Below are 27301 nucleotides of genomic sequence, written 5' to 3'. Positions count from 1 at the left end.
TTTTTATAAACAAACGGGCAGGAGGCTCACCTGATGTTGTGCTACCGCCGCCCATAGACACGTGTAATGCCAGAGGGCTCGCGAGTGCGATGCGGGCCTTTTATATAACTCTTGTGTTTGTAATTTAGTGGATTGAGTTGATTCGAGAACGGTTCAGATTATTTACAATTATGTATATTTAGGTTTTCTTTAAGTTGAAATTTTATTTTATGTATTTAAGTTCTGTGTACAAATTCGGGTCTGCTAGTTTTATATAAAATGTCTTAAAAATAAAATTTTCTACTAGTAGTCAAAATCGCCTCATTCATATAAACATACATGTATATGTGTAATAGTTAAAAACACATACGTTTGATTAAAAAAATATTATATAGTTATTTTTTATGTGAAAAAAATATGTTAAAGATGGAAGTCAACTCATTTGGTATACAACAACTTAATATTAAAACTTATTATTAAGTACTTTATCAAACTCATTGTAGAGACTGTTTCTGATTTAGTTGGTAGTATAAATTTGATTAATAATAAAATAATTACCGGCGCGATATATTTCCTAACTTTAGCGGCTAATTCCTCAACGTTTCTCTCTTTGTCATCGATGCCGAAGAACTTATTCTTCGCCGTTTGATTAAGGGTTGTGATTTGTAAGACCTGAAATACATACAAATATTAAACACCTTTTATATATGTAACATAGAAGTGCTACTAAACGAAACAAATATATGCAGTTCGGTATGACAGCTCGTTTTAAAAAGGAATTAAGAAGCAATCAGAAATATGATCTTTTAGTCGATATCAACTTTGGGGAAATAAACACAGATAACACAACTTTCTCTACAGCTTATACATTTTGACATTCAACACCTTTTGTCTTCAGTCACCGTGACCACGCACGCTGTAAAGCACGCAAAACGTCAAAAATTATGTAAAATAAAATAAAATTATAAGTTTATAATATTACATAGCTTCAATCCGGTAAAAAAGTGTTATCTTTCAATCCGAAATATGTTTATCCCGAGCAGCATAGTATATATATGTCACCATAAAATCTGTCAAAAGATTGTGAACCTCAACGTACTGCTTACAATTTTAAGAATTACTATTCGGAAGATTGTAAGTCTCTCTCACTCTCAATGCCAGAGAGCTCGCGAGTGCGTTGCCGGTCTTTGTTTGTTCAACGGTCTACTATAAAGCCGACCAATCAGGGACAGCCTTCGGACAGTTGACAATTTTAAGATTGTAATTTGACGGTTTCACCACAATAGATTACAATCTTCCGAATAATAATACGTAAAATTGTATCTAATAATTTTATTGATTTTTTCCTTAAGTATTTTAGTATTCCAAGTATGCCTATATATTTAGTATAACTGTTTATTTGTTATATATAATTAATGTTAGCTGTAGGATTTCGAAATAAATAAATATCTATAAACAAAAGGTGGGTTTATAACCGTGGCCATACGAATTTGTACATGTATGCTTAAAATTCATCGGACTTACAAACAAAAACTTGGTATAGAAAAAGAATGGCGGAGAGTATATTGCCAGTTCTTCTCTTCAGTTCTAATTTCATTTACATTTCTGTTTTTGACGTTCATAAGTGTACATTGTACCTAAATGAATAACTGATTTTGAATTTTGTATATATAGGAACTATCTAACATAACAAATAGTATATCAGAATGGATTTGATTGTATTGTTTTGTATCGAAGGCGTTTCCATGCAAGCTAAGACTCGCCTGGCATTACCGAACTGTTTTTCAGTGCAGAGGGATTAGCTTAGTAATAATGCTAGTAAAAGTAGTCTATTTCTTTAACAAACTGGATATTTTTTTTAAGAAACGTGTGTAATGTTGATATCAAGTAAGTACTCACCGGCGGCTTTTCCTCCAGCGCCGTCTTTTCCACTGGCCTCCTCAACTTTCCCAACTGTATCGGCTCATCCAACTTCTTCACAAATCTTTTATAGGTATCATCAGTTTTCGTTTCTGAGGGTTTCCTTCCCAACTTCCCGAGTAAGGGAACCTTCACATTGGCATTCTTCGCCTGAGTCAAACGCTCCTGCAACTCATTGGCGCCTGGTAACTGAACTTTCCTAGGGTCTTGGTAGTTCGTTAAATCGGATTCGGTTCTTGATGATCTGAGCTTGTTTTTCCTCTGGAAGCGGCGTTTCGGTTCAGGTATTTCCTCGGAGGTATCTGATGATGAACAGCTTTTTTCCGATGATGACACCGAGGATGCGGATGATTCGTCATCTGAGCTGTCTATACCTTCGTCTTTTAGACCCTGAAACAGAAATTTCAATGGTGTGTTAAGGGAAATAAATACGTCATAGTAAATTAGGTTTTAAATAATAATATCTCCTGAATAATAGGTCTTATAAGTTCAATATGGTCAAGGCTTGTCTGATAAGGACAAAATATAAAATATTACATATATAAAGATTTCTTGCTATTTGTTTTGTTTCTACATATTTTAAACGTTCGTTCATATTTCAATGTAATAAAAAAAATTTCCTTACATTGTACACTGCGACACATATATATTAAAAAAAATACAGTTCCAACTATAAATAGGTCTTTTAATAAATTAGTTACCTCAGAGCTTTCTCCCTTAGCGAGGACTTTTGGCTTGGGGACAACAGTAGAGCCGGACTTCAAAATTCCTCTCACTTCTGGTGTTATCATACGTTGCGCACGCTCAGACGGCGAATCGTCGTCTAGGTCTGTAATTTATAATGATTAATCTTAGCTATATTCAAACGATATTTATCCAAAAACTTAGTAATTTCGAATATTATTTCTCTTTATATTTACAAATAAAGCAAAATTGTTTCAGTTAAAAATGTCGAAATTTGTGTTAGTGTTCGTGTTAGTACGGGAACGAGATAGTCGATTTCGCTCATAAAGATATTTGCTGCATTAAGATCTCCCAAAATAAACATTACTCAGTTATCGCAAACCGATTACATCATAGATTTTTCATTACATGCGATACCCACAGACCAAGATATTTATAGAGGATTCGATAGAATTACTCAATAAACGTATTAAAAACAATGTTAAAATTGATAATATATAATATATCAACAAAATGCATAACAATTCCGAAATCTTGATCTGTAATGTAAATTAGCTTATTATTTCCCCGTGTTAGTCAACGTGCGCATGCAAACACACCTACAAGTCAAGTACCGAGTTCTCGTCCCAAATTTTACAGACATACTTAGAACTTTATTTTTTTTTTATTAAAAACTAGAACGAAAATTCTATTGAAAAATAGCGATCATACAGGACAGGTCCGCAGTGCAAGTGATAACAATGTTGAAAATACAGTTAAATCTCAGTGCGAACCAGAGCCATTAGTCAAATACCATTTTATATATTATTTATATAACATTATTTTAGACATGTATATGCTCAGATTACTCATTTCTTCAGCTTTTTGTTCGTTTTTTTTTTTCAGGAAAGTCCACGTATAGATAATCTGTAACTGTAAAGAAAAACTTGCATCGCGGCCTCGGCAATATCTACTAGAAAATCCAAATCTTCAGAGCCCATATTACGTCATTAGTGAACCCAGAAAGCGCAACGACAAGCATCAAACTCAAAATGAAAACCAGACCTAAACTTCGAAACTTCGCGTTTTGCTTGAGATACTCTAACGACGTGTTTTTAGCGCTCGCCGAACGGAACAACTCCATCTTAAGTTGAAAGTCTGAATTACGAGGGACGTCTTCGTGAGTGAGAGACTTTGTCAGTCTCTCATTCTGTTCTATGGCTTCCTGGACTTGGCTGGTCAGAACGGGCATCGTACGAAGCCTGGACGCCCGGGGAACCCTTTCCTCTCTGGGCTTCAGACCAGCGAGGGGCGGTTTGTGTGTTAATTTCGAGTTAAACATCTTCATTTTCTCCATAAGTGACATTTTGGCTGGATCATCGTCGTCTAACTTAGCTGCCACCGGTGCGTATTTACATAACATTGTGCACCCATAACACAGTTGAGGACATGCAAAAAGAAAAGCCGACAATCAGACAGGAAGCCGTCTCCATCGTAAGATGCAATGTACATGCCGTCGAGCTGACTGAAATACTCAATAAATTGTGAAAGATAAGTGTTCTTGATTTCGTTAACAGAGAAATCAAGACTCAATATTTATAAAATTTAAGCGAACAGCTCTTACCATCTTCGTCTCTGTCTAGCACGTTGGCGGTGCTTTTAGACTGAGTGAGAGAGAAGCTTTCCTGCGTGTCTTTTGGAGGGGAAGGAGGCGACTGCAAGTCGATACTCTGGGTTCTGAAGCGTTCAATAACAGATGTACCGTCTTTGATCTTCGACCGACTGTGGCGGAGCAGTGGTTTCGGCGTTCCTGGAATGAACATATTGAATTCTTTAGCAATATTGAAGTGGAATTGTTAATTCTTGATTAATTGTCAATTAATGGTACTCGATATTTTATTATGTTATAATTCAATTCAAATCAACGACGAACACGTGAAGGCGTAACAACTTTTGTGTTAGTAACTTTATTACATATAATGAAATAGATAGCTAACAATACCTTTGGCCTTCTGTTGCAATTGTTGCCACATACTAGCTCGAGCGACAACACTATTGCTCTTGACTAGGCCCAGAGCAAACCCAGAAGGCTCGCTTTCATCATCACTTCTGCTTTCGAGACTGCGAAGAGCATCATTCTCTGTGGATTTCCTCTCGCGATTCATGTTAAGAAGGCCTTGCTCTATGGATGACGATGACCAATCGTGGCTACTGTTAACTTCCTGGTTTTCTTTTATTTCTTGACTCTCTATCAACCCCAACTCCTCACCTGGAAAATGATTATAATACAATTATTAGGATGGTAAATAGACAAGCGTAATCTAGAATACATCAAAAGACATTCCTTATTAAAGCGAAAGAGTTATATAAAATCGATTGGAATTTTAATTTGCATGTACTGTTTACGAGTAGCCGCTAGAGTCGTGGAACATCTCACTATTATAAAGCGAATTCTAAAAGCACTTATTTCCATGATAAAATGCAAAGTTATTATCTGTGGCATCAGAAAAACTAAAGTATGATAATGAACAGCGTACAACATTGACCCAAATAAAAGGGCCTATACATTAGCAAGGCTAAAGCAGAGTTTATTTTCAAAACTGTCCTAATATGATTGCGATGCATACAAATTCTAAATATACCAAACATAAACAAACATGAGGCTAATACAAGCTGGCTGCTTTGATTGCTTCCATATGTTTATTACAGAAACAGTTACATTTTAGTGTGTGCTAAATAAGTCACTGCGTATATTTATTCTCCTCGATGATGACAATTTACGACATGATAAAAACTACTCACCAGAATGAGGGCCTGAATCTCGAGATGAAGCGCGATTATACACTCCACTATCACAAGACACGTTTAGACTCCAGTTGTCGGCGTCACCCTGGTTTCTCTCGTCTTCTTCCAAAGCCCGGCTATCTTCGTCCAACGCTACGCGGACCTTGTTCACCTCTTGCTCTATTTCATCCAACGTTTGGTGGCCTTCAACATCCTCAGAAACTTTCTCGAAGTCTAATAACAACGCCTCTCCATAGCAATCGCTTTTGGGACTGGCTATTTCAGGGCCGTTGAGAACTGGAAAGTTGGCTGTGGAACAAGAGATAAGGGGGGTCGATTTTAAGTCCTTAAAAGGATCACGCTCGGGCTCTTCCACATAGGGATCCTTGGACGAGGATGGAGCACCGGACTCGACGGAACTGGTCGGAAAACTACAGGCAGCGGTGCCGAACGCTTGGAAACTCTGTTGGCCCGGCTCCAAACTGCGAAATGAGAAAAGAAATGTATTAATGTAGAACGCGCCCGTCTGTTAGAGAGGGACAGTGGTAGAGTTAGTTCACCTTCATAAATTTCGATGAATTACAGCGCGAGTGATCTGGACTGACGACGCCATATTGACTTGGGAAACTTTGACATAATTGGTAATAGCGCAAAGAATAAATGTCTCGGTCGCATCGGCAGCTTGTAAATCACATAACGTTAGCACATGTGCCGACTGCCAAACATATCCTAATCGTATCTTTCAATACATAAACAAAATAGAGCGTTTGAAAGAATCATAGCAAAATATATAACTGTTTATAGCTAAACTCGATTGGTTAGTCAAAACATTGGATTTAAAGCAACAGATCGTATAAAATATTGGTTGCGTGCTGTGAAGTACAACAGGTCCAGAAATAGTGGTTGACCCAGTAACTACTGGAACGTGTATTTCCGTCATCGAGTAACCGTCTCGAGTACCAGAGACAAAACAGGAGTGTTTAATTACTAACGAGATAACATTTGATGTGGACGATAATAGAACATTTAATTTTGCAAGACAATAAAGTACACAAAGATAAATTGAAACGCGTTGGAAAAGATGCCTGGAAGCTTAATGTTGATTAATATACGAGGCAACTAAGAGCGATATTATTTAATTGAAAGTGTAAAGTTAAGGTGAAAACATGCGACACCTAACCTTAATATCTTAATTTATAAAATCTCGATGTCAACTGTCATATTACAGGGTAACAAAATGTTACTTATTTATGGTTAATGTGTAATGTAATTTGATTCGTGTATTGTAAGAATTGTGTTTTGCTTAAATACATAAATAGAATAATCAGAGGATAATAAATAACTAATTAGTAATTAAATTCCATGTCATAATAAACATACTTTATTATCCAAAAAAAAAACCACGAGTTGCGTCTTTGAATTTTTGGTACACAACAACCGTGTTATACTTATCAATTTTTTTTTTGAGGCACGTTTCGCTATGACCTACCTAGTAAATAGTGCCTGTACAATAAACAGAATTTTATTTTAAGAAATCGGTTCACAACTCACAATTCAAAGCGTGACCACACCAGAATAAACTGTTCCATTTTTAAATTAAAAGATGCACAAAACCAATTTTAATTCTTACATCTTCGAGACTGAATATGAATTATTCACCGCACCATGGTGATGTCAGACTTCAAGTAAACAAAATTAGCACCGAACATAATTATTTTTCTAACCGGTATTTTTCAGTATGGTTTCGTAGAAAGTATTATGAGTTTAGTATATATTATTAACTGTCAAATAATTTGATTGTTGAGTTTCTATGGAGCTAATCTCCACCCAACGACACTGCATATAGTGTGCCACATACACCTACCTACATACGGCATATTTTTATTAATTACATTGACTAATGCTTAGAAAACAGTTGTGGTTAGGTATAATTTGAAATTCTACAACGTCTTTAAAATAGTTTTACAGGAATTTAATTAACGTTTCGTTGATGTCGCACGTTCAAGCTACTAGAAGCATCAGCATGCGACTCTCATCCTTAAGGTAGTAGGTTCGATTCTCGGGACGTTTTTCTACGTGCGAATTTAACATTAGCTCGAACGGTGAAGGAACACATCGTGAGGAAACCGGCTCACCTGAGACCCAAAAAGTCAACGTCATGTGTCAGGCACAAGAGGATTATAGATTGACTTTATAGAAATCTGAGGGCTAGACCTAAAAAGGTCGAAGTGCTAAATATTTTTTTTACATAAACTTTCATAGTACGAGACGATGTGGTTTGCATAGTCTAAGTAAAACTTTTCCATAGAAATATCTTTGTTTTGTCTAACACGGTCCTAGCATAGACACGGTGTAATGATCATTTCATCATCACATTTAATTTAATATTATTTACTTCGCTTTTAATATTGTATTTGTCTCAAAGCAACATTACCATAAGCACTGGGTTACAAGGGTAAGTTCAGTTACTGGAGAAGTTACCATAAACACATTTAATTGGATTTAATTTTAATTGGAACTGCGTTCAATTTCGTGTATTATATTTTAATTAAAATAAATAAATCAGTGGGGCTACAACACTTAAGGTCCAAGGCTCAGATTTCTGAATCATGATCATTTTTTAATCTAATAGGCCAAGTAGATTGTCATCCTGTGCCTGGCACATGCCGCCGACTTTTTGGGTCTAAGAGATGTCGGTTCGCTCACGATATTATCATTCACAGTTCGAGCGCACGTTATATGCACACATATAAAGAAAGTCCATTGGTGCACAGCCAGGGATGTAAGCTACGACCTCAGGGATGAGTGTCGCACGATGACACTAGACCAACTTTGCTCTTTATTTTATGGGCCAATTTCATGTCATGGGAAACTTAAACAAGTAGGAAATGTACATTCGGGATGTATAAAGAGGGCAAGCAAAACAAAAGAGTAAACGACTCATAACATTAGAACTTGATATAGCATTTAAGACCGGCCCACGCCTCGTGTTCACTCATCAAAATAATGGCGATCTGCCAAAATTTACTACACAATAACACCCGGCAAGGAACAATCACCTTTGCACAAATTACATTGTACCAACAAAAATCTACACTATGAACTTATTTGAATACTATATTGTATTAACGCTAGAACGGTTATATAAACGTAATATAAAAATGGTTTACATGTGTGAAATAATTACTAATTAATTTCGTCTACAAGTGCTAAAATTATAATCTGGCTGCAAATTAAAAATACTTACTTGGATGTTATAGACCGCAGCTCGTCAATGGTGACAGGTTGAGTCTTGTATCGATCGCTGTCCCTACTCTTCGGCTTCGTAGGATCTCTTAGAAAATTATCTTTTGTGAGAGCCTGCTCCATATCTTTAATTCTCGATGCAATCGATGGGAACTGTTTCGGGCTATTTTCGTTTGTAGTTTCGTTTCGATCCCAGTCGGGACCGTTTTCTAAGTTCGTATCAACTTGGCGTCTGCGATTGTTAAGAATAGACAATAACTCTTCGTTGACGTCACATACGAGACTCATTGATCGTGGATTCGCTTTGGGTCGTAAATTTCGCCGGCGTATAACTGCACTAGGATAACTTTCATCTGGGGATGACGAATGATTCAAGACTCGCCGCGGTCCAGCCGCTAGTGAGTCGTTCGGTTCGCAACTGAAATTAGTCGCACTAGTGCTTGCATCTGTGTCAGCGCAAAACGACAGTCGTGGGCGCGGGGATTGGCTGCGTTCCCTAGTGAGACTTGAACCTCTCTGCTTTAATATAGGCTTAACTGTCGCTTCACATTCTGAACCTGAGTGATCCGATGTTCGTGATCTAAGCAACGAGGGCCTGCGGGAGCTTCTGTCGTCTTCGCTCAAATCGAAACTAGAAGCGTGCCCTTCATCACCAGAAAGCCTTTTATATGACTTCAAAATTGGCTTCTTTGGGAGCTCAAAGTCGTGGTCATCGTGTTCTATGGATTTCTTTTTTAATATCGGTTTCGGTGTATCTAACGGCATAATATCAAGGCAAGGTCTCTCTTCGGAAAAACTCTTTTTCTTAAGAATCGGCCTCACAGTCTCCTTGTCATCGTCACGTTCTATAATCTCTGCACCACCCGCAGCTGCCAGCAGCACGGCTTGAGCGATCGACACGTGAAATGAAGTAGTACTACTACTGGAACTTGAGTTGGATTTTCGTTTTAAAATTCCATGTGGCTCTGGAGAACTCTGAGAAACGTCATCAATTATATTGTCGTCTTCTCTGCTCATTTTCCGCTTTAAAATACCATGAATTTGTCCGTCTGGGGAACGAGTTCGGACGACGTCTTCCAGAGAGGATCGTCTATTTTTCAGTATTGGTTTACATGTATCTGAGGAGCCGTCATCGGCAAACGATACTTCTGGGCTACAAGATCTACGTCTTGCCACTTGGGACTCATCTAAACTTCGACGTTTTTTAAGAATCCCTTGTCGTTGTCTACTTTCAGATCGACAACTACGTGGCTCTACGACGTTAGGTGAGAAAGTGACAGGCGGCGATGCAATAGAATTATTAGGGGTACTTGAACTAGTTGTATCTTCGTGAAAAGACTTCCTCTTTAATATAGATACAGGTGTATGATGAGATATTGATGAATTATCTAGACGGCGAGTTTGACTAGATGAATCATTATTGAGATCAGAAAGTATTGCTCTTTGCTTTTCAAACTCGATAAGTCTTTGAGCTGCTGCATCTATATCTTGTAATCTTTGGGTCACATCTCTATTTGGGAATGACCTATCTTGAAGAAGACCATAATTATAAGTATGATTATTATTATTACTTCGTTGTTCTTCTGAGATAAATGGGCGATGAGAGTTTTGTAAATCGTGTGAATCTGCGTTTGATTTGTTGCTGTTTAAATTATTCGACAATTTGTTAACCCTATCTAATGTTTGTTGCGTGATTGCGGCTACTCTATCCATATCTTGCGATAATCTAGAACGTGTATGTGGCCTTAAAGTTTCATGGAGTATTGACATAGTTCCAGCTTCTGTAGATTTGTCTAAAGATTTTTTACAACTCACTTTACAGTTGTTAGGCAAATTATTGTTTAAGAGAACCTTATGAGACGTACTTTTAGCATCACTCGTCTCACTCGAAGATTTATCTAAACTAGTCAGTCTTTTTTTCGAATTATGTGTTTTTTCATTATAACTATCATAATTCTTTTGAGCTCGATGTATTTTTTCCTTACGACATGCTTCAGAATCACTCTTGGTTTTTTCAGGACTTTTACGGGTCGATCTTTTCAGTCGTTCGTTTCTCGGTTTTGTGTGGCCACTATCGATTTTCGTTAATGGTTCTTTCGATTGATTTTGCTTAATAGGCGAAGTAGATGCTCGATTGATTTTATCTGGAGTTCTTTTAGACACGGGTATGAAGCTCGGCTTCGTACCAGATTCAGAACTACGTCTTCTTTCAGGGCTTTTAACGGGGGCAGTGGTATTTGGCAATGTGTTCGTAACTGACTTAACACCAAAAGTTAAATTAAAAGTACTTTTAGATGAACTTTTGGATGACGGTTTAGAGATTTCAGTCTTCGGGATAGCTGATTCCAGGGACCGGCGATTTCTTGTCTTTGTGGCGATTCCTGAAAGAAAGAAAGAATATATCAGACACATGAAAAACTCCTAGATATTTTAAATTAACTAACGATTAACCGGAAGAGGAACTATTGACCTGTTTCTATTGTTCAAAACAGGTTCAGTGACTGCATAAAATCTGAATGTACAGTTTCGCGCGATATGGTCACCGAAGCTATTGTAAACGATCTCAGAGCAACATATAGTGCATTGTGCTTTACAATAGGTAGAAGGTTGAATTGCAAATCTATTGAATAGAATGTTTAGAATAAGTCGCAAGAATGTGTTTCACTAGTATAAACCATGCTATTATTATGAAAATATTGGTCTTTCATTATAACACCGTGATGTCAAAATCATTCAAGAGGAGAAATTTGTTTTTTATACTGTATGGATGTATCTCAAGTACTTGTTATACGCAGACGACTTAAAGTTATATAAAACGGTAGTTGCACTTTCTGATGTGGAACTTATTCAGGAAGATCTCGATAGGCTAGATGACTACTGCAAAATAAACAAATTATTCTTAAAATACAGTAAATGTCAGCATATCGTGTTTACAAGGAAAATACATAAAACAATCACGGCCAACTTCACCCTTGGAAACCATTCCCTCGAACGTGTGGGCTCTGTAAGGGATTTTGGGGTCCTTCTTGACTCCAAATTATCCCTAGATAAACACAATAGGCTTGATTATTAATAAAGCCTACCGTATGTTGGGTTTCATAACGCGTGTCACCAAACCTTTCAAAGACAAAACCACATATATTCACCTCTATAAGACGCTTGTGCAGTCTCAGTTGGAATACGCTAGTCCAATCTGGAATCCCTACTACGCTATATATGTCACACAACTGGAGGCTGTACAAAAGAAATTTTTGCATATTTTAAATTTTCGCATGAACGGTGGTAGGGCTAAATACAATGAACTTTAAAAAAAATATAATTTGCTTTCTTTGAGTACTAGGCGTAGTTTGATAGATTGTGCCATTATAAGAAAAATATGCGTATATGAATTAACTTGTTCAAATCTTCTCGAACTCATAAGATTCAATATTCCTGCCAGATCTCTACGCTCGCACAGAACCTTTAACCTTCCGACTCCCAGAACCAACATTGGGTTCCGTGAGCCTCTTCACAGGATGTGTTCTACTCTTGATTCTACTACTAATATCGATGTTTTTTCGCACTCCTCTACTGCTTCATTTAAGAATAGGTTAAAACAACTATTCGAGTAGTAAACCTTTTATCTTGCTTCTTATTTTGGCTACTAGTATATCTGTCGTTCTACCGATCTATAAACTTTGTATTGTCTACTTAAATATTTTGTTCTCTGTCATGTCACGTTTTGTTTTGTTTTATATCCTTTTTTTATCAGTGAAACTTTTTGTGGATATATCCAATGCTTTAATTCTTATGTTTATATTTCTTTTATGACTTCTACTTTTAGAGATGTATCTGTTTGTTTCCCAAATGAATAAATAAAATAAATAAATAAATAATTAAATCCGTTAGGTCTTAATAAACGACTCTAAGAATCTGTTGATGTCAAACCCTAACAAGGTTTTCACGCTTAAATGAGCGTTTAAAATAAGCTATGTATCATGAAGTAGGGAACCAGTTGTAACATATACTTTATTTTAATACCACTCAAGTATTTCGGCTTGGCCACTGAAGTATTTCCGACCAATTTGACTTAGGGTCCTCCATTCAAGAATAGTACCAATTTTTTAAAAGTCTGTGAATCACTTCGAACCGTCTGGCAATGTGAGTGAGCAGCGTTGTCACTTAACATCAGCTGAGCCTCCGGATCGTTTCCCCCCCTTTTATATAAAAATAAGCTTAACACAAGATATTGATTGTTTTGGACGTTTAAGTTTATACTTTCATGTAAACTATGTAACCTTAAAATATAGACTGAAAGTAGTGTAAAGTGTTATGGCGATCAATCATAACATTATCTAGATGGTCACGACCGGTTTCATGATAGAAAATACATTGTGCTGTTTTCCTTCCGGTATTAGCTAAGTCTTTTAAAACTTTATTTAATTTTTTTCATACTAGAATAAATAGTAAAATTATGTACAATATACATAAATAAATTAAAACTAGCAGATTTGACAGCTGGTTGTTGACATTTGACACTTATCGATGTTTGGTCACGTAAAAGTATTTATTTTCTTGATATAATTCAAAGTTGTCAAAGGAGTTTAAGCGCCATTGCGTTATACAATGTGACATGAAAGTAGGTCTCTGTCGTCCAAATACAACTATGACCGAATAATTATTCTTATTAATTATTAATTGAATCGAATTATACATTTCTAGCTAATGACTGACAAGGTGGTCGATATGTCGCAGTAAAGTAGTTAATTTACAGAGTTAATTGAATCTCTAGACAGTTAATTAAAAATCGATATTCAATCAAGTCGCTAAAGTTCCGTCAGACAAGTGAGTGAACGAAACGTTTAACGAGTTTCCTAAACGTTCCTAGGCGACAAGACTAACCTAACATTAAGAAATGAAAATATAATTATGGCGAAGTCTTGTTTTACCGTCTTGTTTTACCACCTTGTTTTACATTGTTAATCAATACGCTGGCTTTCGGTCAGACAGATAGTTTTAGACGCTGCTTTATTTAAATCAAAATGCTATCGAATTGATTGAATATTGACATTTAAGTAGCTGTCTAGAGATTCAATTAACTCTCTGATTTGACTACTTTACTGCGACAGATATAATTAGGTGAGGTAAGGGTTGGTGCCGGGCGTTGTACCATTGACATATTATCCCGACGAATAGATTTTCGAACTGAAAGGTTGTTCACTGTCTGGGACGATGGAATTACCAAATTTTCTAAATCATACTTTATTCACGTGAAAAGAAATCCTTTGAAATTTCGTTGTGATTTAAAAATCTGAAATTTAGTTTGATGTAAATTAAACATTTTATAAGAAAAAGTTTATCTTTATTAAAATTATAAAGCCTTTTTTTAGTAGACAGATTTTGATGGTTTTTGTTCGGGGCCTTAAAAGCCATTAAACTATATCTAATAAGTAATACTAAAACTTTATTTATTTAAAATATCGTTGCATTGTTATTAATAAATGAATAATTATATATCCGGGGAACTCGTTTACAAATGTAGGTTTCTTTTATACGCATATTATTAAAATCCATAACAATGTTAATTACGATGAAATTCATCGTGAAAAACATAATTTTCAAATAGATGACAAGTACTTTTGAAAGCTAAAAGTTGAAATAGAGGTTGACCTTGTGACCTTGTTTTCCTTTAACGTTTAACTGTAACAACGGAAAAGTGGCACTTTATTCAGTATTTTTATATCTAGAACGCGTGGGAGTTAGATTTTTATTTTAATTATATATATATATATATATATATATATATAAAAGTTAAATGCCGTTCCTTTGTATTGCTAAATTTCGAGAATGGCCTGATATTGCTAATTATGATCTTGAAATATTTTAGGAAGTTCAGGCTAATTCTGTTTTTATTTTAAAGCATAGAAAAATACGCAAACGACGGGTGAATTTCCAATAAAAACTTTTCCCTAGATGGGAAATATCTGTTGTCTTTTTATAAATAAACTATAGTTAATTGATTGTCATATATTTATAGATGCCTTCAGAAATTTGTTTTTTAAAGCTGTTGTATGAGGTCCGATCTCTGGTCTGTTTTAAAAAAAAATGGTGTAATTTTAGACATAAATACACGATGGCAGGTGATACAAAGTTCACAAGTCATCTTAACATTTGTTTAAACATGAAAATGCGTTTTGTTCATAGTAGGTGAGTTTATATCCTATTTTTTATTTATTAAATAGCTATTGATAGCTTTGTTAGCAAAGAAAAAACGTTGATTCGTTTAAATATTATATAACTTCGGGTGCTTTGCAATCGTGGTCAGAGAGACACACGCTGATATGTTGATTTTGTCAATTTCAATTCGGAAATAAACTTCTATAGTTAATTGTATGGTTTTTGTTTTGTTGTCGCAAGTGACCCTATATTATCAACAATCATTTACATTTAATTCCCTAAGACCTGGGGAATGTCCCCGAGGGTCCCTGATGCGGTCGTGTTTTAGTACCCAATTCTATGAGTAGCGCTTGGATTGAGCTTCAAGTCCCGCAGAAGTAAACGCATTTCCATATTGGTAAAAAAGATCTGGGAAATGGAAGAGGACCAGAGGATGTTTTTTTTATTCATCAATGGTCAACGAGCTTCTAACATCTTTGCTCTATTTTTCTGAATCGCCCATTAGGCAAAGTTACTTTTTGTAATTATTATTAGTGTTCCGTTTGATTTTCTATTATGCAAAATATTAAATATCAGTTAATATACGACACGTTTTGTATTTCTTTTGTGTCAAAAAAGTCGCTTTTTGTATCAAAATATCTATATACTGTTTAAAGCAACTCATATTGAATGACAGCGATAATTTTAGTAGTGCCTCGGTGGTCTATTGAAATAGCCTTTGATACAAACGAAGCAAGAGCCTTCGGTGTTTTACGCCTTCCAATTGACTACCGGATTTGAGTTTTTATATTTGAGGTGGAAATATAGGCATGCCGGTAGTCCTAAGGATACGCATGTGGTACCCCACCAAGTGGGATCCTTCCAAGCCAACTCGAACTAGCCTCAATCATATTGTAATCTTCGTCTCTAAACTTTTGTGTGATTCGGTGATTGTAGGAAACTTTATATTTATTTTGTATTCATCGTATTCGTAACATTCACATTGACTTTTGTTGAGCGTTACGAAGTTCGCCGGGTCGGCTAGTAATGTTATATATAGGAATTAATAGCAATTGGAGAAAAATTTGTTCTCTATTAGATATTTTATCATTTAACTAATTTTGCGAAAGCCTTTTTTAGACGTATCATCGTCACAGACAATATAACGAAAAGATCGATGTTGTTCGTATATGGAAGGTATCAAAAACCGCATTTTATAAGTCGTATACTTTTATTTGTATTTTGAATTGAATTCTCAAAATCTCTGAGCTATTGAATCGAACTGATCGTTAAATTTTACCTTTGCTTTCTTCAAAACCGTCTACCATTTTATGTGTTGAAACCTGCACACTCCGTAGTTTGAAACGGCTTGTTTAACAATGGATTTGTTTGAAATTCGCATCTGCCATAGAGGATTTTAAATAAATTTCCACTGCAAATGAAAATAGTTTTGTTAACGTTCACGGACCGTATGTAATGTAATTTAGATTGCCTTATTTTATATATATAAGAAGAGTTAGTGTGGAGATGAGTGGGACATGTAGCAGGAGCGTCAGACGAACGAAGGACCATAAGGCGACCTGGCGCTTCTATTAGGAAACCACAAAGAAGATTAATTTTCTTTGATTTTACAAGAAATAAAATAGTTTATATTTGTTTCTATCTATTAGTAAACAATTTTATTGCTAATGTATGATAGAGTTACTTAGGGTATAAATTGCCATAGTCGGTTAATCGGTTTTATCAATGATACAAATGCTGTGCATCTAATGAAAATTATATGACTTACACACACGTGTAGTAGGGATCGTCTAAGTTTTCTCTGAGTGCGCTGTAATAAAAATATTTATATTCAATTTTAAAAACATTAGAGTTTTTTTATGTAAATGTTTATAAACTGTGTTAGTGTAAGCGTCATCATTGTTAAGCTATTATGGTTAATAGTGATGAATTCTGTTGAGGTCACGTGATACATTGTTATAATTTCACGTGTCGATTTAGGTTACGTGGTAATTTCGATTTTAGATTGTGTACCTAATGGCTAATGACATATCACGTTTTCATACAGCTGTTTCTGCTTCTGTATAGAGTTATACTAATTAAGTCAGTTCCGGTATGTTTGTAAAATGCCTGTTTAAATATTTAGTTTTACACTGAGAACTTAGTGACCCTGATAAAGTTACTTATTTATTCATTCATTTGGGAAACAAACAGATACATCTCTAAAAGTAGAAGTCAGAAAAGAAATATAAACATAAGAATTAAAGCATTGGATATATCCACAAAAAGTTTCACTGATAAAAAAAGGATATAAAACAAAACAAAACGTGACATGACAGAGAACAAAATATTTAAGTAGACAATACAAAGTTTATAGATCGGTAGAACGACAGATATAGTAGCCAAAATAAGAAGAAAGATACAAGGTTTACTACTCGAATAGTTGTTTTAACCTATTCTTAAATGAAGCAGTAGAGGAGTGCGAAAAAAGATCGATATTAGTAGTAGAATCAAGAGTAGAACACATCCTGTGAAGAGGCTCACGGAACCCAATGTTGGTTCTGGGAGTCGGAAGGTTAAAGGTTCTGTGCGAGCGTAGAGATCTGGCAGGAATATTGAATCTTATGAGTTCGAGAAGATTTGAACAAGTTAATTCATATACGCATATTTTTCTTATAATGGCACAATCTATCAAACTACGCCTAGTACTCAAAGAAAGCAAATTATATTTTTTTTAAAGTTCATTGTATTTAGCCCTACCACCGTTCATGCGACAATTTAAAATACGCAACAATTTCTTTTGTACAGCCTCCAGTTGTGTGACATATATAGCGTAGTAGGGATTCCAGATTGGACTAGCGTATTCCAACTGAGACTGCACAAGCGTCTTATAGAGGTGAATATATGTGGTTTTGTCTTTGAAAGGTTTGGTGACACGCGTTATGAAACCCAACATACGGTAGGCTTTATTAATAATCAAGCCTATTGTGTTTATCTAGGGATAATTTGGAGTCAAGAAGGACCCCAAAATCCCTTACAGAGCCCACACGTTCGAGGGAATTCGAGGCTAAAAAGGCACTGGTTGACTAATAATTCATCTCTAGAAGTATTAATATAAGATGCCTTTTCTACTAAGATAAACGATAACTATTGACAAATTATTTATACAAAAATAAATACAAATATTACCACTTTAATAGAAACAACCTTCAAGGAATGCCTTTTTTCCTTTACGAGCAAACCATCAGTTTTAGAAAGATATATCGTAAATTAGATATATAATATATTTCACGTGATTCATAGACATATTAATTTATTTTCGCGTCAATATTATATCATTATAATAGTTATGTATTTACTAAAGTATTCTCACACACAATAGGTACAGAAAATTCCGAAATCAGTACAATCTCATTATATGAAAAACTTTCGCTCAATGGGTTTATGAGGGTAACAATAAAAACCTGTTTCCTTGGTAACACTAAGGGGTTCATTCTTGTTATAAGCAATATCTGCACGGACATTTAAGTATAGTTCAAAAGTTTATTTATTAAGCCCGTTTTTTAGCGTTATCATGTGCCTTTCTTATGAAAGGTCTTATGACCATTACTATCTTAAAACATTATTTTTAATTCAATACAATTGCCGTGCATTATTCATATCCTACTCCAAAAGACATTAACATAATATATGTCTACCTATAAAATGAAAACTCTTTCCCTTTATCTTAAAGAGGGCTCGGTGAGAAAGGGTTCCTAGTTTTTTTTTTTAATTAGATGTACCCTTTTTGTATGTAGTAGGAGGAAAACGGGCAGGACATTTGATGTTAAGTGATACTATCGCCCATGGACACTTACAATGCCAGCTGTTTTCCCCCTTTTACCCTTATTCTTTAAGGTACGAATATTTAATTGCTCATGTCACTTAAATATACATACAAACATTGTTAATTGACGCTAGCAATATGTTTCTTAATAAGACAATTATTGTTATTTCAAAAGGTCTACCAACGGGCAAAGACGTTCAATGCAAAGCGTGGGGAACCGCCCGTACAGGAAATTTAAGGCAGAGCCCTAAGTCCAGGCGTGGACTTCAACAGGTTGAGCCGAACGAACCAACGGGAATTACAATATAAACGAACGTAAAAATACGTACAAAAGAAAATTACACTATTAATAATATGTGTCTAATAACTATTACTAACTATTTTTAAATGACAACTATCTAACTGCAACAAAAACAAAAATATTAAACACGTTTATTGCAAAATTTCGAAGACATCTTTGCGAAACTATGGGAAAGGAGGGCAATAACAGAAAATTTATTGGCTAACTTACACATCCTGGGAATAGCAGAGTTGGAACCTAAGGTGGTTTTACGCTAAGGGGGAGTTATGTAACCGGACATTAGTTAGTTACATATATAATGTAAACTCTATATAACGACACTGAAGGGAATGTACATTTTGTGGGGTTATAGAATATTATCGTTAAATGGAGACACGAAAAATCAGAATCAGAGAAAGAAAAAGTTTATTTCTGACTAGTGTTAGCAGTTATGTACATAAAAAAGAATCTTATTTAACTAGACATGTTTACAGTTGAAAAGTTAGTGAATAACTTAGAATATAATAACGTACAGATAATCTATGACTCCTACTTATTAGTTATGGTCAACAACAGTCCACACGTGCAAGCAATCCCAATTTCTAAACAAAAGAACGAATTTCTTAAAAAGTTCGTATGCATGATGTCGACAGTCGAGTTTATTGCGGGCAAGGATAATAAGGCGACAAAAGAACATACACCGCAGCGCAATTTTTACCAATTCTAGCAACTTAAAAAGTACTTTATTACTCAATTGTTTTCGTTATTGAGAGAAGGTGTAATGCCATGTAGAGTGTATCAATGTGTGGAAGACAAGCTAAACCAACCAAAGCCAATTGATTTCGACGTGGTTAAATCGAGGGATATGGAGTTTACACTGTATATATTTTAGTTAAAAATTAGAAGCGTAAACAAATGTAAACAATCTTTGCACACTCAAGGCAATGTGCTTATAGTCTTTTTCACACTTATAAATAAATAAATTAATTAATTAAAACAAAGAGTTTTATTTAAAACATTTTCATACAAAATCTCGCCACCGAGGATCCTATAATTTTATTATTTAAAAGAAGAAAAGCTCAAATTAAAACCTAGCAGAATATATTATGTATGTACGTCCATTAACAAATAACGACAGGCGAATTCAAAGTAAAATTCAGCAGACAACGTAATCCAACTGTTGAATTCCCGATACAATAAACACGACTTGAAGTCGTAACTAAATGGAAAAAACCTCTTTCTTGTATTTCAAAGGAATCACGAAAATTGTTTTTCCTAATCAGTCAAAATGGATTCTCTAAAAACGTGAGGTCGTTCGTAAAACATAAAGGTTGCTTAATCTTAAATAAGTAATTAAATACAATTAAAAAAAACCTATATTTATATGAACACGCATATCTAGACCATGGATCCCCACTTGCTACGGGCCTGATCGCTTCATGACATTCACCATGTATGTTCGTCGTCCAAGTATGTAAGACAAGGCCTACTCTACCCGATTTCACCGTCCATGATTGCATTGTATGTAAAAAATGTGCTTAGTCGAAAAAGGTTAACATCTCGAGACTGTTTTTAGTGCTCCATTATGCACGGGTACATTTAATTAACAGAACTATCAAACATACAAATATGCATTAAATTTGTGTAACAATTTTTCTATAAACATCGGGGAAGTCCTTTAGTGTCAAATGAATAATTATTCAAAATTAACGCATTTTAAGTACTCTTTCAAGTAAACAAAGCTATGTGAACCCCTTTAGAGACAGGAGCAAGAACCAAGGTGTTAGCGGGTGGAACATCAAAGGAAAATTGAAAAAAATGAGCTGTGCCTACTTCTAATTAAGAGAAAACTGCCTTCAAATTACTTAACGAAAATTCTAGACACGCGTAGGAGTAACTTCAAATGCGGGCCTGGCATTTTCCATCCTACACAAGTTTTCGATATTATATGTAAGATAATGCTGAACATTAAGATAATTACCTATTATTATATATATATATAACCGCAGTACGTAACAAATAACTTTATTGGCCAATAATTATTATTATCCTATCTGCCTATATAACTTGAAAATGAAGTGCACAAACACAGTCTCTTCATTAGTTTGACAATGTTTAACTTTTAATTATAAAATTATTGTTTTTTTTATTGCACAAATTACATACGCATCTTGCTTTTTATTACAAGGAAAATACAATTCACAGAAAGAGAGGTTAGGTTAAAGTACCTAGAGGTACTTTAGTTCCTCGCTCCGTCCCTTAAGAAAGCAAAGCCAAGTTTTTATGATTAGAGTCTTAAACGCTAACATTAGCTTAATTTTTTTAGTTTTGTCAAGATCTCGATTTGCTTATAACTTGACTTGCAATACAAATTTTATACACGGTATATAACTCCAGAGCCTTCATCAAGACTATTTCACTATCACTTAAAATAATTAGACTTCAGATATAAAGAAAAATTTCCATACTTCGTAAAGGGTATACTAAAAGGTTTTATATATTCAAAAGGGCAAAGCGCTACACGTGGGTCACGTTCGTGTAAACCGGCGTTATAGTTCCATTTGCAATGGACTTGATTTCAGCGTAGTTATTCGAAATACAGTATCTATGCGTTTTAATTGATAACTGACAGTAGGTAATAAGAAAACAGGCACAGAGATGCGTCCACCTCATGGCCGAAAGGTAACCAATCTAGTCTAGGTCTTGTGGTTAAAGCCAACCGAAGCGAGGACTTTTAATTACCAGAGAATCAGGCGTATAGGTGTATATAAAAGTCGACCTATTTGGCTACAACGTGACAATTATAGATAAGGAAGATAATGGTATAAAGATAAAAAGAAAATCACATGATTCTTGTCACAAAACAGGAAAAACATCTCCGATCATTAAACAAGAAGACCTAAACAGAAGTTTTTTGTGTTAAGATTTTCGCAATGCACTCCTAACTTGAACAAATTTTCCTTCAGGTCATATTGTCTTGCCTTGCGGGAGATAATACTACAAGACATAAAAGGCCACATTATCTAGACCATCAGGAAGAAGGCGCTATAAAAACCAAACGACATATTTTACGAGAGTGTAAAGCGAATTACATCAACGTTATTCCAATGAATGGGACGTGAAAACGTATTATAACAATCTTATTATCTAGAATAATGGAAATATATCATTATATTCACCGTCGGCACCTTTAATAACAAGATAACATTAGATTGTTTGAAGCACCGCTAAACCGATATTTATAAAATAAATTTATTATTAAATATTTAATCCTAGTTTCATCTAATATTGTGTGTGTCATAATAATCCTAACCACTTAGGTGTTCCATATAAGTCTACTTTGTAATTATAAGCAACTAGTGGACCCGACAGACGTTGTCCTGTCTTAAATGTGAATATTAATTTCGAATAGTTATACTAACTAAAAAATATTTAAGAAACGAAGTTTTTATTATTCTAATGCTTTATGATAAATAACATTCTTTTTTTTCTGGCGCATATATAAATTGTATTCCGACACGGGAACAGGCGACATATAACTGACCGTGTAAAAATCATGGATTTTCTAAATTAATGCCACAAACAATTAGCAAATGTAATTATTTTATATGTATTTTATCAATATAATAGCTCCGATCGAAGCATTTGTTTTGAACGATATTCATTTTTCTCACATCCTCTTTGACGATATTTGCAGAACGCATTCTGTCAATGTTATGTCAAACGCCAAATTGTTACATGAAAAAAGTTTTAATTGTAAAGACACTAAAAAAATAATTTGCTATAGTAACAAAAGTATTCTTAAATTTTCTAATTATCCGAGCAAATTTTCTTATTTTTTTATTCCATTAGAACCTCTCCTGACAATAACGAACAAAACAAAAAATAATTAGCGAAATCAGTCCAGCCGTTCACGCGTGATGCCGTGACCAAGGAAAATGGGGATTCATTTTTATATATATAGATAAGACATATATTCACTGAGACATAGATATTCTCGTAGAAATTAAATCAACTATGATATAAAACTTTCACTGACCGTATTTGTAAAACAATTAATTGGAAAAACAAAAAAATCTTTAGCAATCAGTTTTCTGGTCATAGGCCAGATATTTTTGACCATTACGTTCTATTTAATAGGACATCAATTATTATACTAGATAATTATACCAAATGCAAGTCTCATGAAGATTCAGTAAATAATGTATTAATTAATAATTTATATAGGATCAATCAAAATATATATTATTACGTAGATCCAATTGGTATTGCAACTGCAATTGCCACCAATTCCATCTCCGCATATCTCCATTTCGAACCAATCTCAAATTTGTAGATAGAATCATTTCTACATCCGAAGATAGACATTGTATTGATTTAAACATAAGTAGAGTAAATAACATATAATTAAAAAAAATCTATTTGGGAAAAATACTTTAATTCGAGAACTGTCAGTAAATGTAAAAGTAGAAGCATTATTATATAATTATATACATTTCTGTTTTTGACGTTCATATGTGTACAGTGTGTTACCTATATGAATAAATCAATTTAAATAATCTTTGAATTTTAGTAAATGTTACACTTTTACTGTTTTATCTATCAAAATTTTATTCTATCAAATTAAGTTATGAACCAGTGTTGGCCTAGCGCCTTCAGCGTGCGACTCTCATCTCTGAGATCGTAGGTTCGATTCTTGGCTGTGCACCAATGGACTTTCATTCTATGCGCGCATTTAACATTCGCTCGATCGGTGAAGGAAAACATCGTGAGGAAACCGGCTAACCTTGGACCGAAAAAGTTAACGGCGTGTCAGGCACAGCAGGTTATCCAGGGGGAAAAACCTACGACAACATCTAATACAGCCTAGATAAGAAAATCCAATAACCCATTCAGCTATTTAGTCCGAAAAGCGTAACAAAAATTAATAAGAAATGTGACTAAAAAATCTTTAGAAAAAGTGAAATTAGAGTCAAGTATTTAATTGATCGAGTTAATCATAATTTCCAATTAAAAGTATACCGACAAGGAAGAAGATAGAAGATATTCTAAGGTTATTGCAAGTATAACGAAATTATCCACGATACCGCTCTGTGGCAAATTGTGTTATAATCTCATGAATAATTACATGGCAAAATCAATGACAAGGATCAAACACAAACACACGTGTTGAACGAATATCCATACTTGGAATATATCTCGATTGTATCATACTCTGGGAGAATTTGGACACACCAAGGAGCGCCAGTTATTAAAATAAATATAACCTATATGCTGTCCCCGGATTCCTGTATCTCCTTCAGATGCTAGATCAACCCAGTTTCTGGCTTACGCCGTCATCAGTCTTATAATTGCTCAGTGTTCCTAAAAAAACACCCTAAAGCCGAATAACCACGGAAAAATCCGCTCATCACAGCTAGTAATATATATTAGGTCCTTACATATGAAATTGGCGTTTTGTCGTACTGGCCACTGACCTCAAATACCTCCTCTTTGGTTAGGAATTTCAAATTCAAATTTGTACAGCTATTTACTCATGTATTTGTGCTTCGATGACCGTCATTCATTTGTTTTTTTTCTTCTGTTTTTTTTTCTGTTTGCGTCACTCATCACCGCCGTGGCACTAGTGCTGCGGAAACGACTCGAAGGGTGAATGATGTGTATGGCGGTCATGTTGCAAAAGAAAACACAGTTCGTTTCTGGTTCCAACGTTTTCGTTCTGGAAATTTCGACCTGCAGAACAAGCCCCGTGGACGGCCTGAGACCCAAGTTGATAATGAAGTATTGAAGGCTATTGTGGAAGCGGATACATCGCAAACCACGTCCAAGTTAGCTGCAGGCTGCGGTGTTAGTGATAAAACTGTTTTTATTCACTTGAAGCAAATTGCGAAGATTAAAAAGCTTGAAAGGTGGGTACCTCACGAATTGACTGAAGCAAACCGGCAAACGCGCGTCGACTGCTGCGTTACATTACTGAACCGGAACAAAAATGAAGGTATTTTAAACCGAATTTTTACCTGTGATGAAAAATGGATTCTTTACGATAATCGGAAGCGCTCAGCTCAATGGTTGGATCCTGGCCAGCCAGCCAAATCCTGCCACAAGCGAAAATTAACCCCAAAAAAGTTACTTGTAAGCGTTTGGTGGACTAGTGCCGGTATTGTTTATTGCAGTTTTCTCAAATCTGGCCATACTATTACGGCTGATATCTATTGTCAGCAATTGCAAACCATGATGGAAAAGCTAGCGGCTAAACAACCTAGGCTGGTCAATCGCTCCACGCCACTGCTACTTCACGACAACGCTAGACCACACACTGCACAACAGACGGCTACCAAATTAGAAGAGCTTCAATTGGAATGTCTAAGACATCCTCCGTACTCACCGGACCTTGCTCCAACAGATTACCATTTTTTTCGAAATTTGGACAACTTCTTGCAAGGGAAAAAATTTAACTCTGATGGGGCAGTCCAAATCGCCTTCACAGATTTTATTGATTCCCGTCCGACTGTTTTTTTTAAGTAAAGGGATCAATGAACTACCTATGAGATGGCAAAAGTGCATAGAAAACAATGGTTCATACTTTGACTAATTAAATATATTGTATTTAAAAATATTCGACTTTTTGTTCCTCCCATACAAAACGCCATTTTCATATGTAAGGACCTAATATAAATAATATTTCAATACACCGGATTGCGAAAAAGCGATAATCCTGAATCTCAAGAGTGGTTCTAGATTAGATTCGCTATCGGAGATTAGACAGGCCGGACTGACATTCCATTAGGATCAACATCTGTAAATACGACGCGCTTTAACGTTTATCAACGGCTTTATAGATCAGTGGTAAAAGCAACTCTTGCAAACTCAATTTCACAAAATAAATTTTGGCTAAAGGGATAACAAAATATAAAGACTTTAAAACCATAGCGCTTCGTAGCTGTTTGGTTGATAATCATGATTTGTTTAATATTAATAGATGTTTGTATAAATCTTGCAATGGCTCAAACTTATAATAAACGTATACGAAAAATGGAAGTTCTCTCGGCGCTTTCTCGCTGATAGATTGAGAGAGCAATGCAACAAATTGTTAGCAACTAATATTTTCATTTAATATAGCTTTTTCAAATAATTTTAAAACACGATATACATTCATTAACCGACCCTAAAATTTCTCATTAAGTGAATGTAATTCTTTGAGAAATAAAGATACATAATCTTTGAACCGGAGCGACCTCGGAACCTCGCTAAATGCGGGTTTGTATGCCAGAGGTTGTCTTAGTGCCTGTTGCTTATCCAGCGAGTACTAACCATTCTAGTAAGAGTCAAATCCCGAATAATTTTGCTACTTTTGGAGGTAAAAATACATTTCCACCACAGTAAAAATAATTCTAACTATTAAAAAAATTTATTGTCTATTCAAAGGTTTACAACAATGTATTGTGTATTTAAATACAGACATTATCTATGATAACTACATATCCATTCCATCCTTTTCTATAGTATTATTATCCAGTATCGGATATCTATAAATATTATATAGGAATATCCATTCCTTATTTTGTAAATTTATAAATACATGAGAAATTTATTCCGTAAAACATTTTATAAAAAGACCAGCGAAACTCGGTCAACACGGTATGCTTTTAATTAAAATGATTCTGATATTATCCGATAGTTATGTATGAAGTATATAGATGTAAGCAACTTTTAAGTTATTAACATTTACAAAACTATACGCCGGTACAACCTTTTAGTGGCGCATTTCTGTATCTGTTACATGATCATGTCTAATAGGCAAGTAGGTAAACCTTCTGAGCCTGACACACACAGTCGACTTTTCGGGTCTAAGGCATGTACGAGGGAGTGCTTAAGGCTCTATCACAGCATGAATTGCTGTGTCAGTGTCTCGGGGTGGACCGCGGTACGCAATGGAAAGCTGGAGCGCTGAGGCGCGCCGGCCCGTAATAACAATTCGTTATGTTAAACATTAAATTAAAGTATTTTTTTTTTTAAATTGATTACTTGGCTTGCGATAAAATATATCGTGTAAATTTCAAAATCATGTTCCATATACATTTTCGTCTAAAAATAAATTCAAAGTTTCAAAAATTGGCTATGTTTGGATTTTATTCTCTCGATTTATTTAAATAGTGTATGAATCTAAATCTTCAAAATGGATAAATAAAATACTCAACTCCACCATATATTTTTCTATTCGCCCTACTTCAAGAAACGATGACAAAAAATGGAAACTACTTTTTGGAGTTTGCCGACCGGATAGGCCCTTAATAGGCGCACATAGACAGAAAGTCCACTGTCGAAAATCGAACCTACCTCCCCAGGAATGAGAGCCGAACCTTGAAATCACTAGGCCAACACTGCTCATAAATACCTCACAATAAATATATAACGTAAAGTTCTTATTACTCAAAACCTGGAACGAATCTTAGTATGATAGAGCACGT

At 35.0% G+C, this 27301-nt stretch overlaps 1 protein-coding gene across 5 annotated transcripts in view; it reads right to left on the bottom strand.

The window, feature by feature from the left end:
* LOC123715554 (supervillin-like) overlaps positions 1-27301 on the bottom strand; it is a 156249-nt gene that overhangs the window by 70776 nt on the left and 58172 nt on the right. For 4 of the 5 annotated variants that reach the window (XM_045670662.1, XM_045670663.1, XM_045670665.1 and 1 more), the window contains 8 exons: positions 8594-10973; positions 5365-5828; positions 4565-4831; positions 4187-4372; positions 3628-3957; positions 2601-2728; positions 1879-2289; positions 538-651 (listed from right to left, as the gene is read on the bottom strand). In XM_045670662.1, the coding sequence (XP_045526618.1) occupies positions 538-651; positions 1879-2289; positions 2601-2728; positions 3628-3957; positions 4187-4372; positions 4565-4831; positions 5365-5828; positions 8594-10973 (4280 nt within the window). The remainder of the gene's footprint in view (positions 1-537; positions 652-1878; positions 2290-2600; positions 2729-3627; positions 3958-4186; positions 4373-4564; positions 4832-5364; positions 5829-8593; positions 10974-27301) is intronic. The other variant, XM_045670664.1, reaches the window with a different exon arrangement.

Source organism: Pieris brassicae, chromosome 10, assembly GCF_905147105.1.
Source record: "Pieris brassicae chromosome 10, ilPieBrab1.1, whole genome shotgun sequence".
In the NCBI taxonomy this organism is placed as follows: Eukaryota; Metazoa; Arthropoda; class Insecta; order Lepidoptera; family Pieridae; genus Pieris; species Pieris brassicae.
The sequence above is the reverse complement of the archived record's forward strand: the minus strand, read 5'-3'. Positions and strand labels throughout refer to the sequence as shown.